At 41.7% G+C, this 23,157-nt stretch overlaps 2 protein-coding genes and 1 long non-coding RNA gene across 4 annotated transcripts; 1 reads left to right on the forward strand and 2 right to left on the reverse strand.

Moving 5' to 3' along the window:
• Positions 1 to 331: 331 nt before the first annotated feature.
• Positions 332 to 9,985, reverse strand: zftraf1 (zinc finger TRAF-type containing 1). Of its 2 annotated transcripts, XM_056399034.1 has the most exons (7): positions 9,463 to 9,985; positions 8,867 to 9,201; positions 7,520 to 7,614; positions 6,539 to 6,682; positions 5,061 to 5,272; positions 4,691 to 4,869; positions 332 to 3,115 (listed from the first exon to the last, which is right to left on the reverse strand). In XM_056399034.1, the coding sequence occupies exons 2-7, from the start codon at positions 9,152 to 9,154 to the stop codon at positions 2,903 to 2,905; spliced, it is 1,131 nt and encodes a 376-aa protein (XP_056255009.1). In that variant the 5' UTR covers positions 9,155 to 9,201; positions 9,463 to 9,985; the 3' UTR covers positions 332 to 2,902. The 2 variants fall into 2 exon arrangements, with proteins under 2 accessions (XP_056255009.1, XP_056255008.1); XM_056399033.1 differs by having other exon boundaries at positions 8,867 to 9,985.
• Positions 9,986 to 10,856: 871 nt separating this feature from the next.
• Positions 10,857 to 18,893, reverse strand: dclk3 (doublecortin-like kinase 3). The gene is made up of 7 exons (XM_056400098.1): positions 18,735 to 18,893; positions 17,468 to 17,682; positions 16,435 to 16,566; positions 13,893 to 15,101; positions 12,824 to 12,956; positions 12,467 to 12,634; positions 10,857 to 12,282 (listed from the first exon to the last, which is right to left on the reverse strand). Exons 1-7 carry the CDS (start codon positions 18,799 to 18,801, stop codon positions 11,702 to 11,704), a joined length of 2,505 nt encoding a protein of 834 aa, XP_056256073.1. The 5' UTR covers positions 18,802 to 18,893; the 3' UTR covers positions 10,857 to 11,701.
• Positions 17,431 to 21,915, forward strand: LOC130184228 (uncharacterized). Its single transcript, XR_008829948.1, has 4 exons — positions 17,431 to 17,563; positions 18,183 to 18,272; positions 18,887 to 19,903; positions 21,781 to 21,915. It is a non-coding gene; the product is annotated as an uncharacterized LOC130184228 (long non-coding RNA).
• The last annotated feature ends 1,242 nt before the right edge of the window (positions 21,916 to 23,157 follow it).

Genomic DNA, 23,157 nt, shown 5'->3' on the forward strand with positions numbered 1-23,157 from the left:
AAATGCGTCCTCTTTTCAGTCTTGTGGCAGCCAACATTTTACACCAGTGATGAAACTACTTTCACTTTCAAGCAAGCATTAACTGATAAGCCAATGTGTTATTGTTCTGATGGTGGGTAATTCATTTTGTACTGAAACTGATTCATATTCTCCCCATCAAATTCAATGAAACATATCCATCATCCACACAAGGCTTTAAAATTAAATTTAGATTTCATAACTGCGGTACTGAATGCATAATTTATACCGACCAACGGTTTCGCGAAGCCAGCTCTATTTTTGTCCTTTCTACATTCAGACACACACACAGACACACACACGTGAGCAGCAGTGCAGGTTCCATGATCTTTAATAAAAGGCACATGTACAGCCATAGTGAGATGAGTGAGTCCACTGGCATAGAGACGAAGCATTAAAACACAGAAATACAGGAAGTAGAGGTCAGGAGGAGAGAGATCTATCTGCTTTACAGTAGAATCTACTTAAGTAACATCGTCTTGTTCTCGTTCAAGAAAGTCTAACACTAATATGTCACTGTGGTAAGGTAAAACCCCCCATCCCAACCCCTGCCACACACACGCACACACACACAAACATGCATGCACACACGCGCGCGCACACGCACGCACGCACGCACGCACGCACGCACACACACACACACACACACACACACACACACACACACACACACACACACAATCCATCACCATCCAAAGTCTGATCTTCCAGAAAAAAGTCCTCTCCAGAGAGCTGTTGAGCTCCGAGCGCACAAAGAAATCCAGAGCGCCCTGAGACTCAGCACTCACCATTTGTGTTTCGTTCCGTTGCTGTTGTTGACTAGTCCCCATGGTCGGATGAGCCTGGTTGGGAGTAAAATTCGCAGTTGGGCTCCTGTTGTGCTCAGGTTCCCATCAGCTTCATTATATGTTGCACAAAGACCCAGAATCTAACCACTACTCTTATACTGGGATACTACCTGGCCCCAGGTTTTCTCTGTGTCACTTATGTGATCATTTTAGTCAAACACAATTTCATTTAGGAAAAATGCACCAAAAAAGCAGGTTTCACCTGATTTATAACACTTCTAGTTTTGGATGAAAGCTGCCGACTCTTCAAACTGATGGAAAAAAAGTATTGAGTCATTGTTTTCAGGGCTCAAGATGCATCACTGACCATCTGTCATGATGGCAGGAAATGATATTTCCAGTGATGACTACCTTGAGATTTGGAACATCTTTGAACAAAATTTGTAAATAGACACTTTCTAAAAAATAGATAGAAAAATGCACCATGAGAGAACAATATAAAAAACAATAAAGGTGGTGAACCTAGATTTTGACACACGGCCATAAGATTACATAATAATGTTGACAGGGTACTGTAGCGGCGCAAATTCCCAATCAAATATGAGGATGAATCCTTAATTAGAGATCAAGGACGTCAGTTTGGGATCTGGTTTTTTACTACTTTTGACATTTCATACACTAAATTAATATTTGAGAGAATAATATGCAGGTAATAACTAAAATAGTTGCAGTCCTACAACCGATACGCAGTGAACGTGGGGCCCCCTGAAGGTCTGTTGGTAATCCAGTCTTGCTGGTTCTGTACTCTAACGATCATACTCTGGTTCACTTTAGGACATGTTTACAGGAATCTCACAGTTGTGATTTGCTCACACACACTCACACAGGCAGCTGTTCACACACTAAAACCCAACTAAAGAGAAAAGAGTTCACAGGTACTTAGATATTTAGGGTTAAGAGAAATAAAAATTATAGTAGTGTTGAAGGTTAAATATAACCACAGCTGGAGGAATAAGTCTAAGAAACTAAAATATGCATGCAGCCAGGCCATCTCTCCTCTTGTTGAAAGGTAAAAGAGGGTTAAAGTGGGGATGCCGTCTTTCCTCTGTTCTGGCAAAGTCTGGGACACAAAAGGGGAAAGTTTGCCAAAACGGAAGGAAATTGTTGACGAAACTGTGGAGGGACGGGAAAAAGACAAACACACACACACGCACGCACGCACATACACGCACACGCACGCACGCACGCACACACACACACACATACACACTCAACATCCCTTCACATGTCCAAAGAACAGCTCAGTAGAGTCAGACGCTCTAGTTTCACATTATCACGTGTGTTTGGGACATTTGAACATGTAAGCAGAGTGTGGGCCGCACTCCAGGGTCCATCACTTAACTCTCTCTCTCTGTCGGTCTCTCTCACACACAAACACACAAACAGGCACGCAACAAACGCACCCAGCAAATCCTGCTTTGGTTGGTGTGTGTGCTACCTTTGGCTGTGGGTGTCAGGGGTCAAAGGTCAGACACAGCCTGACCTCAGAGAGCCATCTCAGGTACACACCAACCATGTCACAACCCCCTCCCCCACTCGCTGCCCCCGACACCCCCCACCTGTGCCATCGCAGGTTTCACTCCACCCCTCCATCCCATATCAATGCCCACCCCTCTCCATAGCAACTCACAGCTCCCCCAAGCAAGGGGTCTCACTATCTTGTAAAAGGAGGTAAGTGTAATTAGTGGTGTGTGTGTGTGTGTGTGTGTGTGTGTGTGTGTTTGCGTGCGTGTGTATGTATGTATGTATGTATGTATGTATGTATATATGTGTGTATATATGTGTGTGGTGGCGTGTGTACCCTGCGTGATTGTGTGTTTCTGTGTGAGTGAGTATATACATGTATTTGCGTGTGTGTGTGTGTGTAGGTGTTAAGAGGTATCAGTGGTTCAGTGGTGTCTCTCTTTAATCTTCATCAGATCCTCTCTCTCTTAGCCCCTCGTCCTCCATCACCCTTCTTCTTGTTCCTTGTCCTTTCCATCTTCTTCCTCCTCCTCCTCTTCTTCCTCCTCCTCCTCCTCTTCTTCCCTCACTCTTTATTTTTGGACTTGGAAGATGAATAGGCGCAGGTTGATGTTTTTGGCGGCCAGCAGTTTGTTGCACTCCACCGAATCAGAGATGGGCAGAGGGACGTAGTCGGTCTCGTTGGCATCGTTGCTGAAGGAGTGGTGGTGGATGACAGGCTTGATCCGCACGTCGTCATACGGCCCCTTCAACAGCAGGAAGGAGCACTCCAGGGCAGAGTTCACCTACACATACAGGAACACAATGTATTAGCCAGAACATCTGCTGAGTATAGAGCCTGACCTGTACTGCATTTTTGACTCTGGTGTCTGACATATTGGCAATACTTCCTGTATTTCTGTGTTTTAATGCTTTGTCTCTATGCCAGTGGACTCTCTCTCTCTCTCTCTCTCTCTCTCTCTCTCTCACTCACTCACTCACTCACTCACTCACTCACTCACCTCACTATGGCTGTACATGTGCCTTTTACTAAAGATCATGGAACCTGCACTGCTGCTTACGTGTGTGTGTCTGTGTGTCTGAATGTAATAAGGACAAAAATAGAGCTCGCTTTGTCATTTTTATCTATTACTATACTATGACGTTTTATGACATTTTTACTTATATATTTATATATATATATATACTGATGATTTTTGTATGCCTTACTTTATACAGCTAACCTCATGTGCATGTCTTTGGACTGCGGGAAGAAGTCGGAGTACCCGGAGAGAATCCACACGTGCACAAGAAAAACATGCAAACTCCACAGAGAAAGGCCCCAGGCCCAGGAAGTCATAGTATAGTAAGGCATAAAAACGTCATAGCATACTATGTCATAGAAATGTCATAAAATGTCATAGTATAGTAAGGCATAAAAATACTATATAAAAAGTCATACTATCACTTGTTATGCCCTATTATACTATGACTTTTTATGCCTTACTATACTATAACTTCCTGGGCCTGTGGAGTTTGTGCATGTTCCCTCTGTCTGCGTGAGCTCTCTCCGGGTACTGCGGCTTCCTCCCAGAGTCCAAAGACATACACATTAGGTTAATTGTATAAAGTAAGGCATAAAAAGTCATAGTATGACTTTTTATATAGTAGTTTTATGTTTATACTATGACTTTAAGTAGTTAGTAGTAGTTAATTACTAGTAGTTTAGTAGTTTAGTAGTATAATAAGGCATAAAAAAGTCATAGTATAGTAAGTCATACAAACGTCACAGTATAGCCAGGCATAAATTAATTGACATTTTTCGGGTGACGTTAGGATATTCTCACATGACGTGAGCCTTCAGATAGCCCCCACCCTTTCAGTCAATCACATGCTAGCATGCCTAAATCGGTTGTCTTGGAGACGTAGCCTCTGGTTGTGCACAATGAAATGATCTAATATGACTTCCCCCAAACATAGTGCGGACAAGTTCACTAAAATATTTGTAGGGACAACTCTGTCCTCCCAAAATATTGGTCGGGACATGTCACTACTGTCCATATGCAAACCTACACCCTTGCGTCCCAGTATAAAAGGATGATAGGGCCGCAGTGTCTTATTGTTAAAGTCAGGGGCTTAAGCCCAGGAACCCTTGCTCATATCTTTCACTGACATAATTCATCGATAGTCTGATGAGAATTAAGCAACTTGCATGGCAGCAAAACTGGCCCCTCAACTCTGATCACTAAACAGATGATGATCACTCTGTAAGCCGTCAGATCAGATCCAAACTTTTACAGACTGGTGGTCAGTGATGCATCTTGAGCCCTGAAAACTTTAGCAATGAAAATTTAAAAATAAACACAGGGTGATACATGTACCTTGCTCTTGAGGATGAGCTGGAAGGAGAGTGTGCGCTTGCAGGAGAGGTTGGGGTTGCGCTCGGAGTCATTAACGCGGGCCTTCAGCACCCACGTCTGGTTGAGGACAGTGAAGCGCGGTGTTTCATAGTACAGACGAGTGATGAAGTCATCAGTGCGGTACGGCCTGAACTGCACCTCTGAATGGACACATAAGTAGAAGACAAGTTTTTAAAACAGGGAGACAGGTCATATGTGGGAGGCAAAGAGTGGTAAAGAGTAGGAAAGCAAAGGGAATTATATAGTTACCAACTTTTCTAGTAATCTCTCTAAAAGTTCTCAGTCATATTTCTGCACGCTATTCATCTCTCTGTTGTGTTTATGTATATACCTGTAAACCCAATCTTTTCGTAGCAGAGCAGGCTAAAGATGCTGTTGTAGAGCTGCATGTCTCTGCGGTGGTTCTGGTCCATCTCTCCCAGGATTCCCATCAGCTCTGTACCAGTCTTAGTGGGATGGGAGCACTCACTCTCATGTGCTGGCAGCTCATGGAAGGGACCTTGCCAAGGGCAGCCGATCCTCTTGTACTTACACTGCGTCACCCTGGCAACATAATGGAAAATGTAAGTTAAGAGAAAAGCTTGAAGAAGGAAAGATGTGGCTTTATATAAATTTGTTCCTTCACAGAGGTGCTTTGTGATGAATACATGCTACTTTCTTGCAGTGAGTGGAAGGTACTAATAATATCAAAGGTGCTAATTAAACTAGGTTGTGAACCGAGGCTAATTAGCAGTCTGCTAATGATAAGTGTTCGCTCAGAGCCCACCTCATAGATTCATATCGATTACATCCTAGATATAGGTGCTTTTCAGTGGATACCTGTTACTTTACTAGAGTAAAAGCAAGGTTTCAATGATGTGAAAGGTACTAGTTTAGCTTCAGTAGTGAACCAAGGATAATTAAAACGACACTGATGTTTTTCACCTATACATAATACTAAGTGGCTGCTAGAGATTCAGCATTTTGCTTAAAGGTATTGAAAGGCAACAGGATTTACTACTCTTACGGAGTAGTGTAAAATACCTGTAATCACAGATTGTAATTTCTGCATATTAAATACTAAGTTTCATATTAAGATCCATTCCAGCCTCAAAGAAGTGATGGTGGGATTCCTGAAGATAACAACATGATATTTATGTCAAACCCAGCCAGAGCCTCACGGGAGACCGGCACATTTTTCTGTCTAACCTGACCAAAAACACCTGGTGACTGCCATGGCTGTTGTCATGGCAACACTAGCACAGACACAGCTGTCCTAAGCAGGGTCACCCGTTGCTATGGCAACAACCCCATAGGATTTTGTGCATTCAAATTCAAACAGCCTGAGCGTCACATACAACAAACACACAGTCTGTAATCACATCAGCCGTTTTTCTCCTCATAAGTCGCACGTCACACGCTCTTCCATCTTCCCCAAATTAACCCCATGTGACAGGCTAACACACACACACACACACACACACAAACACACACACACACACACACACACACACACACACACACACACACATAAATCATACTGGTGATTTAGTCATTAATGTTATGTGTGTGCACAGCTTCCACTTTCAAGTTTCTGTTTCATTTCTTTCAGTTGATGTCAGTATTTGTAGCCTTTTTCATTTGATGGTTTTGGTACATTTATGGGAAAACAGATCTGAACTAATTTTGAGACATTTGACAATCTTTTTAGAAGTGAATCTAAGTATGGAAGATTTCTTCTTGCTTTTCAATGAATTTGTGAGTGTGTCTGTTTGTCTGCATGTGTCTGTGTGTGTTGTATGTGAGTGTGTGTGTGTGTGTCATGTATACCTGTCTTGACACTCCTCTTTCTGGTGTCTCTCTAAGCTGGAGCGGGGGAACTGTTTTAGGCAGAAGGTACATTCTGTCGGCAGCTCACTGACAGCCTTCTCCACCGCAAGGTTCCTGCAGCACAGGTTCTTGCTGATCTCACACCTACACAAACACAGAAAACCACGAATCATACCTCAGTGCAGTGGCATGCATATAATATTTGTGGTATGCACAGTATGTTCACACAAGTTTGTGAACAATGCACAACCATGAGCAGCTGTCTGGGCAGTAGAAAAGTTACATTATGTTTTTGTCATTTGTTTTTGGTAAGTTCAACACATACTGTAGGATTATTATTATTATTATTATTATTATTATTATTATTTCCTGTGCCCACACATTAATGATGATTGCAAATGTGATTTTGGAAAATCATGTTGAACCATAATTTGTCACATCAGGTAAAACTACTCAATAATGTGCATTCCTGTCGCACTAAAATAAAAACACATGCATGAGTGTGTAAATGACAATACATTTTGGAGTGTGTGTGGAGTGGAGAGAGTGGCTTAACATGCCATCTTAACAAGACAGTCATCACTGCTTTTTTGTTCTTCTTGCTGAAGATCACAATATTAACATTACATAGTTCCTAACACAGCACGTGCAAAAAATAAAATCAGTACTTAAACCAAACATTTTGGATCAATGTAATTTTATTGGTCCAACGGTAAATAACATCTAAATTATTTAGCCACAAAAGTAATTGTCTGGCACCAAGTGTCTGTGGACAGTACTACTGTGTTAATACTCAAAAATGCATATACAACCTAAATATTAACAATATTCAAATTAAGTAATATGTAATGATACACAGTGATGTTCACATCCAACCCTGTAAGTACAATTATTAACTTAAGTACCCAGCTGCTTCTGATCTAGACTGAGTAGCTACTATGTGCCCTGCTCAGGAAGTGCTCTACAGTGAACTTCTTTTACCTGCAGTTGGGACATGTGGCCTGTTCTTCTTTGAGACGAGAATCAGCCAGGAGGTGGATGAAACAGCCTGCACACATCAGATGTCCATTGGTACACTGTGGTGGAAAAAGGTCAGTGGGTCAATAAAACTAAATATGAGAGTTAAGTGAAAAACATAATTACTGAGATTTTTAAATGAGTTGTGCAAGCTGGAGAAGATGAAGTTTGAAAATTGCAATAAGATATTTAAACTTTCTCTTGTCAAATCTTATGACAAAAAGGCCTGCATAATGTGTTACATGGGTGGTGATATATTTGAAAACTATTATTTAGGACTGCTTAAGAAATAGGTATTTTGGGAAAATGTTTATGAAGAAGTTGGGATTATTTTAGGACTGTAGCTGAAACTCCACTCAAAACACAATTTGGGGAAAAAAGCCATTACACATGTTTGGCTAAAGCTAGGCATCATTCCTTAGAGTCTATTCTAATTGCAGCTAAGTTATAACAATGGATTGGCTTAAGTCGCCAAACAACAGTAGAGCAATGACAATAAAGACTGTCTGAACCACTGAACATATTACAACAAGATTACAGCTTATTAAATACTTTATAAAGGAGAGGAAACTGGAAGTGTCGTCTTCTCTGACAAAAATGACCAAATTCTGTGGGATGTACGAACTAACAGGACTAATGTGATTTATTGATTACACTTTTCTTAATCAGTACATTTTTATATACGTGTCTATGTTAAAAGAATTGTGTATGAAAGTATGAAAGGAATGTCAACTTGTGTTTACACTGTATTGTTAATAAATGTTAAATAACTGTTTAAAATGTGTGTTCTGCATTGCACAGCAGGGCATGTAAATGTTTAGACTAACTGAACAATCATTAATTACAAATGTTTTCACTTGACATTGAAGAGAACAGTTTGAGGCCATTAAAGAGAATATTGGGGAGGACTGAAGGGGAGGGAAATATATAATTAAAATTTAGATATTTGTTGAATTCTGGATGCTTGAATTCTGGGAGTGGGGGCTGGGATGTGGCTTTTGCTGAGGGTTGTTTGAGGATAATTCACAGTATAATGTTATGAACTTGAGCCTGCACAGCTGACCGCCAGGCCTGGGTGTGTCTGGACTCAGCCTCATGGCTCAATTTGCAGTATAGACACTTGGGCCTGTGTTGGATCTAGTATCACTAAAAATAAATGGAGCTGGCCAATACATTCAACAGGTTGACACAGGGGATTGGGGGTTTGGACACATGGGGGTCTTCTAGTATGAGCTCCAGCTGTTTTGCTGTTGTTTGACGGTGGATTTAGGGGTTATGAGGAGGGAGTTTTATGATTGACACCACGTTTACCTGGTATACAGACGCCTTGGGCAAGTCTAGGCACACGGTGCAGCACAGCACTGAGTACAGTCTCTCCTCCAGCTTTCCTGACTCTCCCTCGGGCATTTTCACCCTCTTCTTGGGTGGCTCGTCTGCGTCAGGCTCGGGCCCTTCTCGTCGTATCCCGACCTCCTCCTGCATGGCAGCGACCCCGGCGACAGCCTCCACTGCCGCCCCCACGGCCCCGACCCCCAGGCCGGCCGAGGAGGAGCCAGGGGCGGCCGCAACGCCCACGTCTCTCTCTTCCAGTGAAGACATGGCGATGACTGTCTAGAAATGTCTGAGATGTACCTGCCGCGACCACGCTGAACCCGAAATATTAGCAGGTTAGCTAGGGACTAGCTCACAACCTGTCAAGCTAACGGTCAGCTGACAGCTAGCTAACGTTAGCCAGGCTAACGCTACGGCAGCAGGCTGTCAGAAAGGAATGCGGACTAACTTATTATTAATGCTACCCTACACTTAGGAACTTGAAAATTTAACAAACCAATGATTGTGTAATAACGAGATCATGTGCAAAATGTAATAACGACTAAATTAAATGTTGACTAGTTTTGGTGACTTACAGTGAAGCTAGCAGACTATGTGCTAGCTACGTTGACAAAAACACAGCAGTCCTCTCCCTTTGCCCAGGCAGAACAAAAACAACTCAGGCGTCCCTCAGCTGTTGTTGTGCTCTCGACGCCGTTATTCGCAATGACAGCAGAATACAAAGATGTGCACCGCGGCCCAGCTCGGCTGCTCGTCTAATGTCCCCGCTCCGGTACCGACTGACTGTCCACGGGACTCACGGGACCTGTCGGTGATCAAAGCCGCGGCTAGAGACACTTCTGTTGGGACTCGTCTCTCTGGCTACACAGCCATCTTTGTTTTTTTCCTGTCCGTCTCCCCCGACTTCACCCTGCACAGCCTTAACGACTCCGGGTCAAATTCGTTATTACTCGGGCAGGTTCTCGATCGTGCCTAATAATAGAAGTTTCGTATTTAAAAGTAAATATTTTGCGTGTATCTGTAACGGCCTCTGTGTGCCAGTAACTACTTGTGTACAGCCGTGAATTGGCTGACAGCGGAATGTTTTGTTGTGGCAGATGACTTGGGGTATTTAAAGAGTTTTTAAAGGCGCATGCGTAGTGAGCACCTGCGGGTCAGTGTATGGCAGGACTTGAAAGGTGACCAAAACCTGATATGCGACAAATTTAGGCCAGTCCACCAAAGGACGCATCCTTCATACCTTTGCAATACTTATGAGCCAAATTCCCGTATTATAACACCTTAATAATGTTGTCTGTACTCTGACAACTTTAAAAACAAAACTTTATGACAAAAAACACCGATTCTGTATCAAGGTGATTCAACTGGTTGTAAAGGACTCTGTGTTTGTATATGTTAAGGATGCATAAATAATTTCACCAGAAAACGATGGTGATCAAAGAAAGCCTTAGTTGCCCTTGGGCACTGGTACTAGGTCAGAAGCATTTATAAGCTTTTTCATCCCCTCAGTGCCCCAGATTTGTGGCTTAGCAGCCTCAAGGGCTGGGAGGGGTGTCTCTGTGTACAGGATTGGGGGTTGTGTGAATGTACTTGGGGGTAGGTGGGGCAGGATGTCAGAGTTTCAGCTGTCCGCAATCGGGTGGGACAGGACTAACCACTCCCATTGGACAGACAGATATGCCTTATTTGGTCCGTGTGGAATGGCAAGGGGAGCCATACCACCCTCAGCTATGCACACACAGTTTACCCAGAAGCTCTATGTGGTCACACACTGTGTCCTGAATGCTGGGCAGTTCCCATTATTAGCCACTGAATTTTTACCACATGTTAATTTCTCCAAATATTTCCACAGATTGCTAATTTCCTGGTTGTTTGGTATCACACAGTTAAAGTTTTACAATTACATCAAGAACCATAAACACACTATCACAAAGATGGCATGCGATAACAAATGACAAAAAGAAAAACCTCTTGGTACAGATATTTTTTAGTTTATGAATGTATAGTAAACAAATGTTGTCAGAAAAAGGATCTTAAGACAGACTTCTAGGAATGGGCTTCTAGGAATATAAAAGGAGGGTGGGTCAGTCAGTGTCACAATACAAGCAATCAAAAATAGCAACGAATAGGAGTGGTAGACATGGTAACATATCATATCCTCAAACTAAAACATGTTTGGCCACAAGAAAAAAAAACCGACGGTCAACCGAAACAAAAACACAAATGTCCTGAAAAGTTTTTTCATGAATACACCAAAACTTCAAGAACAATGACAAACGGAACATATGTATTTGTATTGAGTCCTACTTGAACTCTGTTCCATTGATTTCAACATATGTTTTTAGTGCTTCTCTACTTCCATCCCCGTGTTGCAGTCCTAGAAGGACACATTACACAACATCTCATGATCAATTAATGACTGTAGGATAAATGGATAATACACATTTATGAGATTATCTCGCCCCATCAATCAGATGCTGTTCAATCCCAAGAGAGTGCATCACATCGTCGGTGGGTCATTTGAGAATTCAGCTGCTAAGAAGTCAGTATTGTCCAGAACAATGAAAGTGAAGACCATGATCTAATCAGAGTTAAACAGAAGATTGATAGTGAGGTCAGGATTGTTTGGGTGGATGTATGATGGTGGGGTGAAGATTCGGCTCATCATGGTTCTGCTGATGGAGAGTGAGAAGAAGAAGCTGCTGACTTAGAGGACGGGTGGTGTTGTGTTGAATGACCTGCTGTGTTTTATTCAGCTGTATTGGTTGAAGGTGGTGAATCTGGTGGTGACTGCTGTCAGCTGTTTTGTTTTGACTATGTCTTAATCTGGGATGGAAGTTCAGTTTGGTGTTCAGTGGCATCAAGCTGATTGAGTTCCCTGTCTGTGTTTGACAGCTTGGGACCTGGATCCTGTATTTCTCGCCTGCTGGGCTCCCTGTTGGGTGAGCCAGAGTCTGGAGAGGTGCACTCTGGTTTCTGTTGACCAGGTGAGTCCTCTGACATTGTTAGCACTTTGACCTGTGTAGATATGGTGTGAACTGTTCTTGTCTCTTTTGATTGTTGCTGTGGTGCTTTGTCCTCATCTTGCCCTCCACTTATGTTCATCTCAGTTTGTCTCTCATCAGTTCTGCTGAGCTCTTTTTGTGTGATTTTTCCCTCGCTGCTGGTGTGTCCTGGTGTTTTGTCTGCCATTGTTTCTGCTGCATTGGTCTGAGCTGGACTCTGAACTTGCTCTGCTCCAGTGTCTGCTGTGTTTCTCCGTGTTTTGTCTGTGAGCGTCCTCTGCCTGCACTTTGAAGCCATAGCCTTCACCCAGGGGTGCAGCAGGGTCTGCTGTGCTGTCAGCCTCACTGTGGGATCTGGCTGAAGCAGAGCTCTGACAAGGCCTCTGGCTTCTGCACACAATCACGCACACACACGCACGCACACACACACACGCACACATACACACACACACACACACACACACAAACGCACATACACATGGAATAGCATACAAAATGGATTGTGTATTTATGTGTGACTGTTTTTATGTATAGGCCTTTGTGCCAGCATATATTAACGTTCTGTGCTTCTCACCCTCTGCGATGGTGTCCCAGTAGGGGGACAGGAAGTGGAGATGTCCCTGTTTTATTAGCTGGAACAACTCTTCCTGGTCCCGATCCCGACTGCGAAATGGGGGGAAGCCACACAGCAGGATGTAGAGAATAACACCCAGAGCCCATATGTCCACTGCTACACCATAACCTGTTGCGCAGATCAGAAACAATTGTTTTCAGAATAAAAAAATAATCTGCAAATTCAGATACAAAAGAGACAAAAGAATCATAGGAGGAGTGTTTGAATAAGAAAAACACCCATATTTTGTGACAAGAAGACATTTAAAAGTAAAAGGGAAAGTAAGTGGTGTTTGATACTGCAGCAAACACCACTGACCTGTCTCACAGAGAATCTCTGGGGCTACATATGTGGGTGTCCCACATATGGTGAAGACTGGTTCAGTCACAACCATGGCAAGACCAAAGTCTCCCAGCTTCAGCCTACAGATGTCAGCTGCCACGCGCTCTATCTGAGAGAGGACACACAAAACAAGGTACAGACAGAAACAGAGTCAGGCATGGAGGAAAATTCAAACAACTCCAACTGAACCCACATAGTTTTGAAACAGATAGAAAGAAAAACTTATGTTACTGCTATTTTCATTTGGATATTGCAAAACACTGAGTTTATATCAACAACCAATAATTGTAGGCATTTTGTTAAAGTAAGAGAGTGTGGGAAACTTGAGGCTGAATACACAGACTGCTGTCACTTGAAAATGGTTAGTATGTTAGTTAATTAGTTTATTCCATATATAGCATGATTCTGACAAAATCAATAACACTACTAAACATCATAGTCATGTTCCAACATTTTCATGGAAATATACCACATAACTAAGACTTTCTTGTCTGTACTCTGTATAATTAGTGATTGAGACAATGTGAGTTATGATCAAATTTTATTCACATCTTGTGAGTGTGAAGACACAATACCAGTGTTGAAGAGTAGTGAATTACATGTAAGTAAACTAGTAGTTTAACTACAATTTGCAGTAACTTGGTGGTACTTAAACTCCATACATATGTGCATAGTGATTCAAGTAGTAGTAGTAAAAAAAAATAATTTTTTGTGTAGTTAACAACTGAAACTATGACCCCTTTAACCAGTCCTGCCCCCTTTTCTCTTATCCGGACCACTGTGAAGGCATACCTGGGCAATGCATGTGTAACCAATCATCTTGCTTCAAAAATATTAAAGCCACAATGTTAAGAATTCTAGATATTGCTCTTTGGCTCCCCCTAGTGATAATATAAAAAAGAGACACCATGGCAGACAGCAAATCATGCCAGTACCATTGATCCAACCAGGAGACACTGGGATAAATTTTTGAAAGCAACATATTTTCACTGGAATTATCACATTTTTTATTCACTACTCCACTCTCACTAACCCTGATACCTACCAGTAGGTTTTCTGGTTTGAGGTCTCGGTGGACGATGCTCTTGCAGTGGATGTAATTTAGTGCTTCACTCATGTCTGACACCATCAGTCCTGCCTCTGCCTCTGAAAACTTCCCTCTCTCACTGATGGCCTCAAACAGATCCCCCCCGGTCACCAGCTCCATCACCAGGTAGGAGTGAAGGTGTGTGTGGTGGTACGCAACCAGCCGCACTATGCGAGGGTGACACAGGCTACCCAGAAGGCTCAGCTCATTCTGCATCATGTGCTCTCGACCAATCAGTTTAGAGCGTTCGACTATCTTTATGGCAAGGGTTTGCCCATTGTCACGACGACGGCACTCTCGCACCACCGCAAAGTTCCCATCTCCAACCACACGGCCTATTTCATAGCAACGCTCAATATCTGACAGGGTGACATCACTGCCGTCTGAAGGAAGGTCAAAGGTTGTCCTCTGCAGTACGTCTTTTTGTGCTGGACCCACGTCTGGAAGTGGCTTTAAAAGTTGTAACTGTGCAAGACTCTTCTCTTCATTCCTGCTGACTGGTTGAGGAGGTAGAGGGCTGACAGGAACATCTGGCTTTCTCATCTCTTGTTCTGTATGAGGACTACCTTTTTGTTTTCTTGACACAGGAGGAAGTGGGACCCTCCCTGATAGGGGATTGATCCGTTCTGGACCCTGATGCTTAGCTCTTATTGCTAAGCAGTTTTCACACAGTGTAGGGGAGGGTATTTCTACTTCCGTAAGACCCTCCTCATGTTTAAATGGGCCAATGATAGAAGGCTGTCTCTCTCTGACCCCACCCTTCACATATAATCTCTGCAGGTGGTTAGGAAGGTGAGCTGGTTTTCTGCAGCTCTTTTTATGAGACTTCTGAACACCTGAGTTATAATTTTCAGGCTGCTGTGTGTCTACATGGTAAGGTGACTGTGTATTAGTATGATTTTGTGTATGTGTATGTGTGTCTAGGTGAGTCTCTTGGTTAGTCTCACTGCTATCTGCCCCCTCACTGTATCCACTGTCGGCCTTAGCAGCTTTATCTGGTGCTGGACTAAGTCTTTTCTCCCAGACTCGCAGTGCGTCAGTGCGGTAATGGGAATGGTCTGGAAACAGCTCCTCCAGAGCCTCCTGCACGCTGCTCAGATCTGGACGAGCCTTACCCAGCGCCAGGAAGGCTACCTCACCTCGGAAGAAGTCACATACACTTTTCACCTATGGAAATAAAATGAGAAAAAAATGACATTTAAGACAGGTCTGAGAATCAGATCCGGACAAGACAATGTCATAAGGTCCCTGACATGTTAAGAATCAACTTCTCTATCCAGTTCACAAATAAATGTTTTGATTATTACCCTTTTGATTTTTCCTCAGTCTTTTATTTTATTATAATTCAATTTTTTAGTAAGAAAGCATAGAAACAGCAAAAAATCTCTTTTTATGTATTCCAAAAGAAAAGTTGACCTGGAGCACACAAAAGAAGAAAGATTGACAAAAATGTTAAGAACAGATTTTAGAAAGCCGTTGTTCCAGGAGTGCAATCTGAAATGGCATTATACTTCTGACCATGCAGGGCAGTATGAAAGCAGAAACAGGAAAGGAAGGGATGAGTTGCGCGGCCTAAGAGTGGATATAGTTGACATTTATTGTAACTGTAGTAAAGATTCCTATTTTCTTTTATTTTGACACTACTTTTCTCTTTCCTTTACCTAACTTCCTTTCTTCTCCTTTCCTCAGCACTGATTGGCTCTTTTCACCCTTTGTTCACTCCTCATTTACTTGATTGAGTTCACCTGTTCACTCCATATTTAAACCCTGCTCACCCTTTCACTCACTCTTTTTCCTGATCATCACATGGGGTGGCAGTGCTGGTAAGCACATTTTCTTTCTCTTTCGTTTTATCCTATGTACACGAATAGTTGAACTGAGTATTATTTATCCTTATTCCCTCAATATGGACATTTGATTAGTTTTGACTTGACCTCTGAATTTTGTATTTGTTTCTTTCAGATGAAAACCCATGTTGAAGTGCAACTTCTTTGTTTAGAAAAATAACCTTGTGTTGGAAAAGTAAAGTTTAAGGCTGATGCATTCTGACCAATGCCCATGACTGTACACCTCTCAATCTGAACCTCCTCCTTAATGGTAACACTGGAGTTTTTTCTCCCTGCTGAGTGTCCAAATGGCCCCCCTAGGAGTGAACAATCTGACCAGTGGCCCTGAAATAATTTGATTTTGAGAGGCATTGTAGCATTGTTTGACATGACACCTCTTCACAAATCCTCATTAGTATCTGCATATCCCTTTATTTCAGCTTCCTGTGTTGTATGTTTAATTTATCTGCCCCAGTCAATAGATGGGTGTCAACTGGAGATCAGTGCATTAGCTGCATTGAGCCAAGACTGGTTTTGAGGCCCTGTCATGAAGAGGGTCTGTGTGTCCAGCATGGAAAGAACTGCATTCATTGCAGAGGGTGGTTATGAGACCATCAGAACATTTTAGCCCCGGGGCTCCATTGCAGGTTAATGTGTCTGTGGCTGAGCCTCACCTCTCGTGCGTGGGTCGTGTACAGGCGTGTGATTTTGGCTTTGTGCCAGCGAGGAAACCCCAACGCCTCAGAGATATCCAATAACAGTTGCTCGAAGGACACCACACCCCTGCGGTTCAACAGCACTGTTACCTAGAGACACAAAAATTAGTTATCGAATTCTTTCCCATTTAAATATTCATATCAGCTGTTGGTAATTTGGTACCATTTTAATTAGGGGACCCATCAGATGGGGTTTATACGTTGTAATTAATGGCTTTATCAAAAAATGAATAAGTTACACATGCTTTAAAAATTGGTCAGAATCTATCATTAGAAATACTGTTGTGTTCTTTGGTTTGTGTTTATCCTTCTCCAGCATGACACTTGATTTGTCTTTTTAGCCCTTTAGTTTATCAGGAAACCCCCTCCCATACTCTGTTACATCACTTCTAGAAAAGACCTGCCAAGCATTGAGACCAAAATCCATTTATTGGGGGCCAAGCGGCAAAGCTGCATAGAAACCCACTGTGTACCTTTTCTTCTTCAAACTTCTTCTGCCATGGGAGTTTTGAAAAAATTGGCACACTGATTGGGGACATTCCTGTGATTTGCATTTTCCCTTAATCAATATTCCTGTCTGGTTTTTACCAAAATGGACACAGATGTTCTTCAAACCAAACCTGACAAAATGTATCTGTTACCTTTTTGATTTGCAAAAGTGTTCTTCAGTCAGAACCAATCAAAATTGGCGACAATGGTGCCAATCAAAAAATCACATCTCAGCTAATCTTTAATCAACACCTGAGTTCTTCAACATAAAACTTGCAGAGTGCTTACAAACATGCCTTAGACATAATGGCATGATGTTCTCATGGGAACTCTGGGCTGCCTGGCCCCCACATTGCTGCTTGCAGCCGTATTTAACAACTTATTTACATTTAAATTATTTTTCACAACCTCTCAAACCAAACGTTGTTCTTATTATGACCTTATTACTTAAAGTTAAATGATTTATTAACCATTTAGTTAAAATTGTAAATACTGGATTCACCTTCCGCAGTGTACTCTGACCACAGGGGCGGACGATGGTGACCAGGTGGGGCCGCTCTGCACTCTCCTCTGCATGACGGGTGTGGAAAAGAGGAAGGTGAGGAGCAGGAGAGGGTAGGAAGTGAGACTTGTGGGCCTGTACCGTAGGGTGGGGGTGAATGGGCCATGGCTGGGGTATCCCACCAGGACGCTTCAAAAAGGGGTTATTAGGAGGAACTGAAGCGGGGAGAGAGGACACGGGTGGAAGAACAAAGACAGAAAGCAAGAACCGGATTATTGAAAGTGTACTTAACACAGATGTCATCACCCCATTGGTGGGTTTGTTGTAGACTTGTACACAAAGCAAAACTCATAAGTAACACAACACCAGTTCCTCATCCTGTGTCAGTGTGTGCGCGCGTCTGTGAAAACAAATCCGGCTGATCAGATTTGAGTGTTTTCCATCACATGGAGTGCAAGAGCCATTTGAGATTCCTCAAGCACTTTGCCCCATCGGCTAAATTATTTAGGCTTCCTTAAGTCATGAAAACCCACACACATATATACACACACCTAAACAAAAGCTTGCTTGACCTGGTTAGGGCTCAGTTGAATCTGCATGATTAATGAAGCATTAGAGACACACAGCATCTTTGACGTTTCACTTTCTGGCACTGAGGGAGATGGAGAGATGTTATCTGTCCAGTCAATGGGGGTTTGTTTTGTTTTCTTTCCAGATGCAGAACAACGGATAGAAACACAAGACCCTATACCTCTAACATGGGCAAGGGCCCCCTTTTTAACAAGACACCACTGGCCCCCTGAGAGTGAGCAAAAGCACACACATAATCACACACACACACAGTCCCACACACAGGTAACAATGAGAGCTCTTGACAGTGGACATAGAAAACCTCCATGTCCTTCAACAGCTAAAGCAGCTCATAAAGAGCCAGTGGTCAGTCAAGGAACACTGAATCAGCCTTTACTTGGGGGTCCTGTGACCTTTAGGTGTGTGTACGCGCGCGTGCGTGGTAATAATGTCTTGTAATAACGTGTCAAGTAAATCATATTAATTTTCACTGCTCAGATGGGGTCACAATCCTTAGAAATATTAATGTTAGCGTGTATCTGGTCTAGTTAATGCATAAGCCTACTATTTACAGAAAAGTTAGTGATTCCAGTTTAAATCCGGATTATTATATGTAACAGAGTCTTGACTATAATACTCAGAAGTTATAAATTATTTTAACAGTAAGTAAAATAAGTTCAATCAGGCCATCACTCACCTGCCATTCTCCATTTAGCATTACGTGCTGCTTCGCATCCATATCGGGCTCTCTGTGAGGGTGTCATATCTTTCCAAAAAAAAACACAACTAGCTGCAAAAACTCAGTGAACCTTATTTTTTTGTTGACTTTTATTTCTGTATGAGTTGCAGCGGTCATATCCTCGGCTGTTAGCTTCCAGGAGAGGTAACGGGATGCGCTACGAGCTGACCGGACCTGGTGTAGCTACAGTGGTTGCCATGGACACACGTCAAGTTGAAAGGCTGGTGAAAGAGAAATACCGGAAGCTAAGTGATTTCACCATCAAAATAAAAATATTTTGACTAACTTTATATTGAGGTATGGGTGTCATATCTACTGACCAACACACTTTCTGAATACACACGTGGTTAACATCTACTCCAGATTTTTATGAACACACCTATATTCATTTACCGACGTACTTTAAGCTAGTAGATAGCGAGCTTTGCTCAGCAATGAGGTTTTATTTTGAAAGAGCTGCCCGGAAGAGTAACATTTTATTTTGTGAGTATTTGACACGTTCTGTGTGTGAGAGTTTCTGGTGAAAGTTTCCATAGAAGTGAAACGAGGTAAACGACACCTCTGCATTACGGTTGCTGCTCTTACAGAATAAACACCTGTTATAGGTAGGCCTGCCACCAGATACTGTTTGAGTATCTTGAATTTTAAGCATTAAACTTATCTTAAGATTGTCTGAAGGCAGAGGCCAAGGTCCAATTAGTAAGAGAGCACTGTCAACTTATGTCCACTCTCGTTTAGCAAAAACTGACATATGCAAATACATGTTACCTGTTGCACTATGAGACTACACACAAATACACCATGAACAACAGTGGCCTGTTCAGTTAGGGTTTAATGAAAGTTCTGGTGTTGGGTTTTTTTTTTTTTTCAACAGCAAGCTTCTGTCAGTTTGTTGATGCATATCATTTATTATTATAAGATGGTTGGTCATATTTGCTCTGATTTACATGAGTTTTGTACATTGCCTAAAGTAGATTTATGAAATATTGTGCAAAGGTTTTGATGCTATAAAAGGGAAAACTTTCATCAGCCAAATATTTTTGTTGCAGGGCTGGATTTGGCCTACGGCCCACTATTTGCCAACCAGTGGTCTACAGGCTGTTTTAAAGCCCTCTGAGGAGTACCAGGTATGTATAAATACTAAATCAATTTGACCTAATTATATTCAATTATTTCATCATTCATTCATTCATTCACCTTATTTATGAAGTCTAACAAATATAACACTAAGCCTGAAGGAGCAAGGATAATAAAGATAAATTAAAGGGGCCTTGGGATGATAAATGGAAGAGGAAATGAGATAAAGCCCTTTGAGACAAATTTGTGATATTGGGCTTGACTGATCTGACTTGGAAATGTTTTTTTTCTACAACATGACTTTAAGCCAATCTTTGCTTTATTCTTGTAAATTATAGTATATTTTCCCTTCCTCATGAGAAATGTTTCAAACAAATGCAGTACAAAATTCTGTCTTTAGTTCATTTGGATATAACTGGTAGATATATGCAACCAGTGATGAGGAACTGCAATCATTGCCTCATTTTAATTGGTCACAAGCCAAAAAGGTTTGAAAACATTGTTGTTGAAACTTTGTTGAAATAATGAATATGCAATCACATACCATTGTCCATCTCTCACCTCTTTCATTTTCCCTCAGCTTTCTACTTTGTCTAATAATAAAAAATAAAAAAACTACCTAACATTAGTTAAAAATGATTACAAATTCACGACACAGCATATTCATTTTGTATTTGTAGGACGTAAACTCCTCAATTGTTAAAAACAACTAATTCCCAGAAGCAGTACAGATGGCATGACTCCAGTTATGTGTCAAAATGTCAATGGCAGCAACTGCCCTTGTAAGAAACCTTTTCTGGTTAGACTCATGATATAAAAAAGACAAAAGACAAAAAAACCCTTTATTACACATAAACTGGGGGAAAGTTATGGTGAAAAATTACACTGACAAGGATGGGTGGGGGATAGGGGGGCGGACTGCCAGTCTCAGGGGATGTTACCATAGTCTCACTGATGGAATCCAATACTTTGCTACACACAGAAATAAACACACACACACACACACACACACACACACAGTGTTGATCTTTTAATACACGACCCCCCCTGGCTCTGTCTCCAAGGATACTGTTAATATTGGATCAGGAAGCAACGACTCCTACTGCGGCTCCATATCCTGGACTCACCACTGTGACTTAACAATGTGTGTTTACTCCAGTGAAAAACATGATGACAGTTGTTAATCCATAATCATTTCTTTTTTTCCTTATATTTCCCTTATTTAAAATGTCTTATCTGTTATTTTTAAGCACTTTATAAGTGAATTTTATGCACCTCAGTTACAGAGCAATAGTGGGGGAACTGAGAGTAAACCAGAAGAGAAAGAGATGGGAGTGATATAAAAGAAAGGTGACAATTATGTTACCTTCCAGCATTGCCTATACCAGAAACTTCAGCAGCTTAGTGTACATTTAATCATTGCTATTAGCACTACATGATATACAAAAAAATCATATTGCAATTATTTTGGCAAATATAACGATTGCTATATGAGATTTCAGTTGGAATGGTTGTTTTTGCATTTCATTTTCACTGGAAAAAAATATAAAAATGATGATGTGACATTTGTTTTGTCTCATACCAAACAGATATTCTTTTACGTCTGGCGAATATGATTTGTCGTCTCTGTAGCACTACAACATGACACATTATTATTATGAGTTAGGTTCAATCAAATGAACAACCCAGGATTCTGGGTTAAATGTCAAAAACTGTATGTGTGTGTGGGGTTAATAGTTGTTGACAAATACATAAATAAACACTTCTGCTTAACATTATACTGTACTATAAACCATTAAGAGTTTACACACTGCTCATGAATGCTAAATAGAGGGACTTAAAGTAAAGTGTTACCATTGAGTATTCTTTTATGTGTTATTTTGTGTTTGGTGGTCATTTTGTAATTTGCAGTATTACATTTTCTCAGACATGCATTGCCGGTGGTGGGGATTTTATGGCTGTAATATCTTTCCCACAACTGCTAAATCAATACGGAGCCAGTACCACCCGCAAGCTGATGGTATACTTACAGTGCACTACCAGTGTCTGGCCAGCAGAGGAGGCAAGTGCACCTACATTATGTCACTGCAGCCATAAGGCCAAGCGGTTCCCTGGAAGAGCTGTCCAGCTAGATAAACAGCAATCACATTAATTTTTTCATTACATCATAGTTAGTCTGTATTATTTGAAACCCCTCAGCAGCATGCAGCAGTACGATACCCATTTGATTCTGACAACTTTCTGTGTACCTCATAAATTCCAAAGAGGGTGGGAAGTCTGACAGACTGACTCAGTGCGGTGTCCTTGAATAACTCTATCCCCCTGGGGTTTTATTCTTCCTCCTTTTCAGCTTGTTGCTAGCTCACCAGAGGATTCATCGAACAAATCAAGGAATGCAATGTAAGGCCCATCTGCAGAGGTAACACACACACACACACACACACAAACACAAACACACACACACACACACACACACACACACACACACACACACACACACACACTATGCTGCATTTGTTCAGTGCATGCCAACAACTGCTACTACAAACATATGGTACCATTCTAATAAGGCACTCTTTATCCAAGGGTTAATACGTTTTTATGACTTTATTTATGATTAAAAAAATAATCTACCACCGCTTTATGAATTAGTTATGACTTCAACAACTTTTAGATTGTCAGGTTGTAAAAAAAAAAAAAAAAAAAAAATCCCCCAGATTGGTGTTTCTCCTGCTCAAGCATCATGCTTCATCTGTCTTTATAACGAGCTCTTCAGTTCCTCAGGGAGCCTCCCTGCAAAGGACTGTTTGAGCACTCGCCTTGTAGGAAAACACAACTGCGTAATTATCGAGTTACAGCTAACATGCTCTTTATATAAGCTACCTTATTAAAGGGTATATAAATAAAGGTATGAAGGTTTATTATATAAATAAAATAATGTTTAAAAGCTATCATTCATACTGTAATCTGAATCGCGCACAGTCATGATGCTCTTCAAACCTCCACCCCTCCATTCAAGTAATTAACTTAAGTGCAAATGAGTGCAGATAAGTGCAAAGAGCCTGCAAAGAGCCTGCAGAATGAGTGAATGAACGGACAAACGGGTGTGTGTTAGAGAAGGGTGTGGCAATGTCCAGATGTTTATTTAGCTGCGTTGTTCACCCAGTCACACACGGATGCACAGGAAAGGCTGGAAGACGTATCAGCATTCCTGGCTTTGTGGCTTTCTCACTCTCCTTTAGCTGTTCGGGGATTCAACCTTGTTCAGCAGTCAGGCCCATCAGCTTTCTGCTTATGTCAGCTC

Source organism: Seriola aureovittata, chromosome 16, assembly GCF_021018895.1.
Source record: "Seriola aureovittata isolate HTS-2021-v1 ecotype China chromosome 16, ASM2101889v1, whole genome shotgun sequence".
Classification (NCBI taxonomy): domain Eukaryota; kingdom Metazoa; phylum Chordata; class Actinopteri; order Carangiformes; family Carangidae; genus Seriola; species Seriola aureovittata.

Coding starts and splice junctions, on each gene's coding strand:
- zftraf1 (XM_056399034.1), bottom strand. CDS start 9,154: ATGTCTTCACTGGAAGAGAGAGACGTGGGCGTTGCGGCCGCCCCTGGC. Junction 7,615..8,866: donor CCAAGGCGTCTGTATACCAG/GTAAACGTGGTG, acceptor TTTCCACCACAG/TGTACCAATGGACATCTGAT. Junction 5,273..6,538: donor AAAGAGGAGTGTCAAGACAG/GTATACATGACA, acceptor TTATGTTGCCAG/GGTGACGCAGTGTAAGTACA.
- dclk3 (XM_056400098.1), bottom strand. CDS start 18,801: ATGACACCCTCACAGAGAGCCCGATATGGATGCGAAGCAGCACGTAAT. Junction 16,567..17,467: donor GTCAGAGTACACTGCGGAAG/GTGAATCCAGTA, acceptor TTGTGTCTCTAG/GTAACAGTGCTGTTGAACCG. Junction 12,283..12,466: donor CTGGGACACCATCGCAGAGG/GTGAGAAGCACA, acceptor GATTGTGTGCAG/AAGCCAGAGGCCTTGTCAGA.